At 42.2% G+C, this 8,973-nt stretch overlaps 3 protein-coding genes across 6 annotated transcripts in view; 1 reads left to right on the top strand and 2 right to left on the bottom strand.

Annotated features, from left to right (window-relative positions):
- SDHD (succinate dehydrogenase complex, subunit D, integral membrane protein) overlaps positions 1–8,973 on the bottom strand; it is a 38,110-nt gene that overhangs the window by 4,500 nt on the left and 24,637 nt on the right. Inside the window, exons 1-3 of one of the 4 annotated variants that reach the window (XM_011926735.1) lie at positions 3,671–3,806; positions 2,660–2,776; positions 1,631–1,775 (exon numbers count right to left, since the gene is read on the bottom strand). In XM_011926735.1, coding sequence (XP_011782125.1) covers positions 1,631–1,775; positions 2,660–2,776; positions 3,671–3,722 — 314 coding nt within the window. In that variant the 5' untranslated portion in view covers positions 3,723–3,806. Of the gene's footprint in view, positions 1–1,630; positions 1,776–2,659; positions 2,777–3,670; positions 3,807–8,973 lie in introns of those variants that run through there. The other 3 variants (XM_011926734.1, XM_011926737.1, XM_011926736.1) reach the window with 3 other exon arrangements.
- Positions 3,839–5,475, top strand: TIMM8B (translocase of inner mitochondrial membrane 8 homolog B (yeast)). Its single transcript, XM_011926738.1, has 2 exons — positions 3,839–3,991; positions 5,157–5,475. The coding sequence occupies exons 1-2, from the start codon at positions 3,908–3,910 to the stop codon at positions 5,322–5,324; spliced, it is 252 nt and encodes an 83-aa protein (XP_011782128.1). The 5' UTR covers positions 3,839–3,907; the 3' UTR covers positions 5,325–5,475.
- Positions 5,749–8,973, bottom strand: part of LOC105501197 (chromosome unknown open reading frame, human C11orf57) — a 10,641-nt gene continuing 7,416 nt past the window's right edge. The window contains exons 4-5 of the mRNA XM_011927030.1: positions 8,575–8,697; positions 5,749–8,152 (exon numbers count right to left, since the gene is read on the bottom strand). Of these exons, the coding sequence (XP_011782420.1) occupies positions 7,645–8,152; positions 8,575–8,697 (631 nt within the window). The 3' untranslated portion in view covers positions 5,749–7,644. The remainder of the gene's footprint in view (positions 8,153–8,574; positions 8,698–8,973) is intronic.

Genomic DNA, 8,973 nt, shown 5'->3' with positions numbered 1-8,973 from the left:
CAACATGGCGAAACCCTGTCTCTACTAAAAATACAAAAAAATTAGCCGGGTCTGGTGGCACGTGCCTGTAATCCCAGCTACTCCGGAGGCTGAGGTAGGGAGAATCACCTGAACCTGGGAGGCGGAGGTTGCGGTGAGCTGAGATCATGCCATTGCACTCCAGCCTGGGTGACAAAGCAAGACTTTGTCTCAAAAATAAATAAATAAACAAACAAACAAACAGACGCTGCATACTCATTCATTCAGCAAGTATTTACTGAGTGTTATATGTCATGTACCAGACAGTAGTTCTATGTTCTAGAGGCACAACAGCAAATAAACCCAGTAAAAACAACAAAATAACCCACCCACATATATCTTTTTTTTAAGAGGCAAGAATAAACTGTACTATTTAGGGACATACATTTGGGTGATAAAAAAATGCAAAGAAGCAATTACTATACAAAATAATAAACAGATGATGTAGTATATTAGAAGGTAGTAAGTGCTATTGAGAAAAATAAAACAAGCAAGAGAGATAAGGAATGGTAGGACAGAAACTGTAATTTTGAATAAGTGGTTAGGAAAGGCTTTGTTGAGAGAATGACATTCAAGACTTGAAGGAGATGAAGGAACAAGCCAAGTGTATAGCTAGAAAAAGAGTTTCAGGCAGAAGCAGTAAGAGAAGCCCTGAGACCTGGAATGTCCCTGGCATGTTCAAGGAATCTCAAGGAAGCCCGTGTGAATGAGAGAGAGAGAGCAGCTAAAAATGAGGGAAGAAACAGGGGGGTTCAATCATGTAGAGTCTGCAGACAACTCTAAGAATTCTGACTTTGAGTAACATGAAGAGACAAAATAGGGTTTTGAGAAGAGGAATGTCTTATTCCAACTTAACATTTTAACAGGATCACTGGGTCTGCTGTGTTGGGAATGGACACAAATGGGGACCAGTTAGGAGACTACTACTAGAGTCAAGGATAATGACCAGGTTTGGAGCTTACCAGGTTTAGACTTGAACAAAGAGAAAACTGGAAATGCCATTAATTCAGATGGGCAAGAGTGCAGGAGGAACAGATTAGGGGAGATCAGAAACTCAGTTTGACAGGCTACATTCAAAATGCTATTAGATATGGAAATCGAATTGAAAGACATTGACTAGGCAGGTGGATATATAAATCTAGGCATAGCCGGGCGTGGCGGCTCAAGCCTGTAATCCCAGCACTTTGGGAGGCCGAGATGGGCGGATCACGAGGTCAGGAGATCGAGACCATCCTGGCTAACATGGTGAAACCCCGTCTCTACTAAAAAATACAAAAAACTAGCCGGGTGATGTGGCGGGCACCTGTAGTCCCAGCTACTCGGGAGGCTGAGGCGGGAGAATGGCATAAACCCGGGAGGCGGAGCTTGCAGTGAGCTAAGATCCGGCCACTGCACTCCAGCCTGGGCGACAGAGTGAGACTCCGTCTCAAAAAAAAAAAATTAAAAAAAAAATAAATAAATAAATCTAGGCATATACGTATTTTTTATATATTTTAAAGTTGTCAACAAATTTAGAGCATTTCAATTAACTTCTCTCTCATATATAATACATAAGACAAGCTCACAGCAAACAAAATGAGCAGACAACTATACTTGGAATTGCTATACTTGCCAGTGACCATGAAGAGTGAGGGCTGCAGCCAGGGAATAGTCCATCGCGGAGCAAGGATTCAAATAAGCAGCCGGAAGCAGACCCAGGAGCAAAACACTGACAACCCTCTCGCTAGTCCAGTGGAGAGACGCAGCCTTGGAACCAGCTACAGAAAGGACCAGATTCATAAAAGTCGATGTGAGAAACACATCTTTCATGTTCAACATATGCCACACAGTAACCCAAACTGACAGACAGTATACATATAGGATATAACTCTGAGTACAAAGGAAGTAAAATATCAAAATAGTAGTTAAGAGAGAAGCTATCTTTTTTTTTGAAGTCTTTATCTCTGTTTCTTGAAGTATTTTAGCAAAAGGGTATCGCAATGCCTACATATTGATTAGAAGACAGATCCAAGAAGATGGATAAAATACAGAATTGCTCTATTGCTACAGAATTAAGGCAGTCTTGGTTCAGTGAAGTGAACAAATGACCTTATGAATGTAAGTTAGTGGGCTGGGAGTGGGTGGCTCACAACTGTAATCCCAGCACTTTGGGAGGCCGAGGTGGGCAGATCACCTGAGGTCAGGAGTTTGAGGAAGTCAGGAGTTTGAGACCAGCCCAGCCAAAATGGTGAAACCCATCTCTACTAAAAGTACAAAACTTAGCTGGGCATGGTGGTGGGCACCTGTAATCCCAGCTACTCGGGAGGCAGCAGCAGAAGAATTGCTTGAACTCAGAAGGCAGAGGTTGCAGTGAGCCAAGATCACGCCACTGCACTCCAGCCTGCACAACACAGCGAGACTCCGTCTCAAAAAAAAAAGAAAAAAATTTTAAAGACTTAGGCTAGAAGGTCTTCTATGATTATAAATGGCATCATTCAACCGTAATGGCACTAGTCTGCCCAAAGGTGTAAACTAGGCTTCATTTGACAGAGTTGGACACAAGAGTCCCCCCTACAGGTCGGAAGTCCTGCTCAAGGCATGACAATTAGTGAAGGTAAAGATGGCTAGAGCCCAGAAAGCAGCAGCGATGGAGAGAACATACAATGGTGGCTGGGTGACAAGTGAATGTGCTGCACTCCACACCATTCTGGGATAGGTCGGTCCTGAAGAAATGCTGAGATATGAGCAGGTCTGACCACTGGGGTTCGCAGCAACAGAGCTGAGGAAAGAGTCATTAGGATGATCATAAGAACGCCTCCTTTAACAGTACTGACAAACTTTCTAAATGACCATAGGTAAGCTACTTAACCCTAAATAGGGAATAACATCTCATCTGTAAAATGAAGATAGCATCCATTTCACTGGGATTACTCTGAAGTTAAGACTAGGGAACATCTGCATGTTCCCTACTTTATTTAATGACACCTCAGGCATTCTTTAACCTAACTCAGTAATCTGGAAGTCATGAGAGACTTTTCCCCTAAATTCAATCGCCAAATCCTATTGGCATATCTCTTTAACATTTCTTGAAACAATCTTTTCTTTGTGCTACTTTTCTAGTTCAGGACCTCATCTTGCCTGGACTACTACGACAGTGTTTTCCTCATCAGAATGAAAGCTCTTTGAGGGCGGGAACTACGTTTTCCTTTACATTTGTATCCTAGCATTACTACAGTGCCTGCGGTAGCACAAATACCCAGGTTAAATGATTTTCGAACTGATCCCCCCCCTCCACTCCCACACCCAAACACACCAACTCCAGAAGAAACGGGCAAGCGCCTAACCCTCTTTTCCGATTCAGGGTGGGAGCCAGTGGGGGGCATTCTAGGGACAGTGAACGGGGAGAAAACAGAACTCCTATGTGGATTAGCCTCATCAGGACTGCAACTTCTAGAGCAAGCGCTCTTCCTGATTATTCCGTCAACTCAGCTCACAGCAAGTGAAATACACGTTTGGGTAAACATCTGGACCCCTAGACTACAGTGGTCATTGCTGTGATTTCGGGATTTTCTTCTCCTCAAGAGATCTCCCACCCGGCAGATGAGTCCTCACTTCCATCCCCTTCCCTGGCTGGAGGCTGTGCTAAGCACCTCAGGGTGCGAAGACCCCTCACCTCGGCCTCCTCGGGCACCGCAAAGGGCACTCAGCCTCCAGACAACCGCCATCTCGTTCCTGAGGGCTCAAGGTCATCCACCAACCCGGAAGCACTTAGGCGACAATTCCCACCCACGACGACGAAAGAAAACAGGGAGGAGGAAAATGCTGGGAGAACCGGAAGTCGATAGGCGGGGCATCCCCGTCGCGCTTGCGCAAACACGGTTGTCGGAAAGTGGCGAGCCTGAGGCGAACAATGGCGGAGCTGGGTGAAGCCGATGAAGCTGAGTTGCAGCGCCTGGTGGCCGCCGAACAGCAGAAGGCGCAGTTTACTGCACAGGTGCGGGGGCGGGGAGGGTGAAGAGAAAGGAAGTTTCACCTTCCTTGCTGGTCCTGGGCACGCTCGCAGGTCTGTACACTGGCGGCTCACTGGTGCTCGATCCCGGCTGCATCCCATTCCCCTCACAAAAGACAAGTCATGGCCCTCCTGTTCCTGGTGACTGGTAATGCTCAGGTGCCGGCTATGTAAGCGTAGCGTGGAGAAAAGAAAAGGTATAAAGCAGGGAAGATTTGAGCGACGCAAGGGTACGGGAGCCTAGTTAGCCGGCGATATGACTGGGCTGGCATTCAAAAGATCTGGGTTCTCTTCCTCCGTCTGCTCCTTGCAGGCCACTTGCCCGTAGAAAAGATACTAATCCACTGTGGGTTTTGGTTTCGCCGTCACCCCACTGCCTCACTGAATTGTGAGGACCATATGCGACAATGTATTTGAAAACGACTAGAACATTATTGGAGGAAGGTGGACTCTGAAGTAGTCGCTGTAGACTATGGATTTAGAACAAGGGTTTGGAGCCCTTCGGACATGGTTCTAACCTGGCCTGACTTCTTGCTGGCTACATGACCTTGGACTACGTAATCACGCCTCTTAAATGGGAGTTCATGACAGCTATCCTTGAGAACCTTAGAGAGAACTGAGTTCTTAGTACCCAGCCTCACAAATAGTAAGCTCTTGGGTTTTTTTCCTTTTGGATGGGAAGAGGGTGCTTGGAGGATGACCAGCAAGAACCCTAGCTAGAAATCTTTGGGCCCTGAACATTCAGATGAAAGTGCACATAATTTCTGTGCCTGTATGTGCATTTTTCTGGGGAGTGGATCCATAACCCCCAAAAGGTTAATGGAAGAATTACCTTGTCTAGGGGATAGGTTTGGAATGAGTGCAATAGTTTGGGGAAATTAATTGGTTCCCTAGTTTGTTCACACTGGTGCTAGCTACTTTGGGGAATATAAAAGGTTATTAGTCCTACCTGAGAATGTACAATCTGTAGGAATGAGGATCTGGATCAATATTGGTGACTAAATAGGAAATGAAGAAAGAGAAGAGCCCGAAGTGACTCTGTGGTTGATTTAAAGAATGGTTTTGTCAGGTGTCAAAAAGTGAGAAGTTAATAAACAAGAGTTAGGCCTATCTGCAGACCCAAATGGTTACTATTTTTCTTTCCTTTTAGGTGCATCACTTCATGGAGTTATGTTGGGATAAATGTGTGGAGAAGCCAGGGAATCGCCTAGACTCTCGCACTGAAAATTGTCTCTCCAGCTGTGTAGACCGCTTCATTGACACCACTCTTGCCATCACCAGTCGGTTTGCCCAGATTGTACAGAAAGGAGGGCAGTAGGCCATCCCCCAGGAGAATGACAGAAGCAAAGGACTTGTTATCAAGCAGACTTAAGGGCCTGTGGGGGAAGGCTGTCAACCCATTGTCAAGATCAGCATCAGGCTGTTATCGAGTCTGTTGGTGCTAAAAAGTAAAAGATGAAATGTTCAAAGAGTGAAATTTATTTATTTGGAATTCAGAAATTCCAGGTTGTTATCACATCAGTTACTCAATAAGTGTGAATTCTCCAACTCTTCTTTTAATCCCATTTTAGAATTTAATATAGAGATCTCTGATTGGCAGGAACACTAGAAATAAATGTTCCATGGCCAGTAGTGCAAATGGGGGATTGTAGGTTTTTGCAAAACCACCCTAAGCCATATTAAGGGGGTTGGAAGAACCATCAAAGCCTAAGGCATAGAAGAAAATTTGGGGTTAAGAAAGGTGAAGAACAAAAAACAGCTTTATTGCTTATACACGACCAAGAAAAGGTAAACATGGCAAAAAAAAAAAAAAAAAAGGCAAGATGTATTCCTTGGGAAAGAGCAAGCCTGCTAGCTTGGCAGGAAGGGAAGGTCAGGACCCAAATAGAGCTAATTTCCTGGAGATGGCCTGTTATACCAGCCCATTTTCCTGAGTCTGTGCTTGAAACTAGTACTTTCAGGGCACAAAAACAATGCATGCTAAAAAATATATGGCCAAAGCTCCTTCCAACAAAGATTTAACTTGCTCCAGGAACAAAATAATTGCTTTAGGTTAAGAGGTAGTAATTAAGAGACTATTCCTCTCCCTTTAGGCCCCCACTAATCCCAAAAATAAAAATACACACCATGGAACATTGACAATTGAGTACCAAAGTATTAAAATTTCAAATAAATATCCCAAAAGGTAGCACCTGCTCATAGTTAAGGGATAGGGCACCTCTGTCCAACCATGTATTTCAAGACCAAGCACTTTATTAGAAATCTGTCCCGTAAAGAAACAAATTTAGCAGTTAGAACTAAAAATACCAACTCATGGAATGTCATCATAATTGTATCTACTGCTGGTGTCTTATACTGTCATGCTACTGTGAAGTAATTCTGGATTACATATCAGGAAAGTAAGGCCAGGAAGGTGAACTTACCTGCTCTGGGCCTCTTCATAACCAATGAGTGGCAGAAGCAAGACCAAAAGTCTTGAGTTTTCAAGCTTTTTACTCAGCCCATTAAGTGACAACCAGGAAAAAATAACAATATGTCACTTGATCTTTCTTCCCATAGTGAAAAAATTCACTTGTGTTCTGCCAGCCTTCTTTCAGTGATATTTTGGTTTCTTAAGAATTGAACATACTAAGGATCACAGTATAGCGAGGGAAATAATGTGGTCTCTGCTTGGTGCTTTAATCCAAAGGCAGACTGGGAAGAAGTGGATATGTCCCTGAGAAGCCTGTTTCGTTTTGGAAAATAATTCAACTTAGTTTCAGGGAAAACCTAAACTTCATTAACAGATTTAGAAATAAACAAGACAACATTTAAATGGCAGTTGCTGCCCTGAATCCAGAGTACCATTAGACAACATGATTATTTCCTAATTCTTCCCCATTTGGTAGAGGGTTATCTATGACAACTGAAGAAATAATTTGAACACAAGTCCATTTAGGCAAATATACAGCAATGGAACTAGAAAACCATTTACTATCCAATTAACCACGTTTAGGCGTATACTAAGTATAGCTATCTGCCCCGTCCAGCAGGGAAATTTGTGAAAACTAGTCCCTTCTAGTAAGTTGTCTATGGATGTTACCATGAAGGGAAAAGGTTTGTTCTTCGGCCCATTTCCTGATTAAGTAAACCGGACCACACTTGTGGGGTCAAAATACAGAAGGATCAAAGCACCAAGGCTAAAGACAAGTCAGTTGTGACACCTGCTATATAAACAGAGAGCAATATAGTGTTGCCTTGTCATACCATCCTACACGACATTAGTTCCAATCCACCTCTTGATCCCAGCCCTTGACCTCCCCAAATTCAATATTCTGATTGGTGTACCCAGGTCACTATTGGATCCAGCTTTCTGGGTCCTTTAATTTGCTGTATATGCATTCTACACTAAACGTAATTAATGCAAAAAAAAAATCTCTTCAAGAAACCTTCATAACAAAATACCAGATTCCCCTTTAATAAGAAAAGGGGATCAAGCTTAACACCAAAATAGAAGACAAGAAGTCTGTCAGAACATAAGGATGGCACAAGACAGCTCTGACCTCAGGCCCCGTGCTGAACAAGAGTCACTGGCAAAACCACAAGAAGTAAGAACTGTAAATATCCACAGTCATGTGGAAAACAAAAGTGTTTCCCATTTAGTCATCCTCTGAGCTCTCAGCAGACCTTTCATCTGTAGCTACTTTCCAATTTGTGCGTTTGTTTGTCCTCTCCTGTATTTCACTGTTGGCTACAGGGGTATGGACTTTTTTCTCTCTCTTTTTCCTTTTGGTTTTCTTAGTGTCTCTTTCCTCACTTTCCTCAGAACTGCTGGATGCTGAATCATCTGAATGTGAAGTGTTACCTTCTGCCTCTAAGAATAAAGCAGGTTTTTTAAGAGACTTTTTCCTGGATTTTTTCTTGCGCTTATGTGGTTGTTTCCTTTTCCTTGTACCAGAAGCCCCCGTTTCTTCTGAGAACTCACTTGAGGAATCTGCTGTTATATCTGTGGCTTCCTTTTTACTTTTCTTCTGTTTTTTGTGTGACCTTTTTTTCTGCTTTTTTTTGTGGGATTTCTTTGACTTCTTGTGTTTGCGGGATTCATGGGTAGATGACTTTACCTGGGGAGATGTTTTTTTCCCGTTGGTAATATCTTGCTGATCACTACTAATAAAAAAGTAAAAAATAGAAACTTTTATGTAAAAAAAAAGCATATTATTTTAATATTTTGCATTCTAGATAAAAAAATTGAGATTAACATCTGAATTTTAAGTCAGCACTTTAACATGTACTTTAACACTTTAATATTCTCATTGAGTTTTTGTTTCCTCTTCTTTAAAATGAAGGTAAAATTCTAAGCTGCCATACTGGGTTACTGTATGGAGTACTATATATAAAAACCAAAATGCTTACAGACATGCCAAACATCAACCAGAGAAAGGCAAAACAGGGATCACCTCCTAAATCACCTATTGTTTCTCTAGCTACATTTTCAATGGCAAGTATATTCTTTGTAAAAGTTAGAAAATCAATTTATAATACAGATTTTGTACCATCTTAGTTTCTTTTGGTAAGCCCATTTTCCTTACCTGTCTGTTTCAAATTCTTCAGGGTATAACTCTTTATAACCACTGTGACCCCATCTGTAATATGACACACCACAAGTATTGTTAAAGCAATGCATACGTTTTTGGAAATTAAAATTACAAAGACTTTGGAGTACATGCATACATAAACATAAACACAAAAGAGATATGGTAGAACCAAGCCCACATTACAGCTCAGTAACAGCTACATTTCCTGTATTGTGCACTATCATTTCAGACACACAAGATTCTTTGGTCCATTTGTAAGAGAACTTGCCATTGTTTTAAGAAACACTAACGAACCTTACACTCTGCTCTTTAGCTGTGAAGCACTTTTCCAAAAACACTTCATAATATCATGCTGTCTACATGGGGACAATTTTTTTTTTTTTTTTGAGATGG

This window comes from Colobus angolensis, unplaced genomic scaffold (assembly GCF_000951035.1).
Source record: "Colobus angolensis palliatus isolate OR3802 unplaced genomic scaffold, Cang.pa_1.0 Scaffold7, whole genome shotgun sequence".
Lineage (NCBI taxonomy): Eukaryota > Metazoa > Chordata > Mammalia > Primates > Cercopithecidae > Colobus > Colobus angolensis.
Note: the sequence above shows the minus strand (reverse complement) of the source record. Positions and strands in the feature narration are given on the sequence as shown.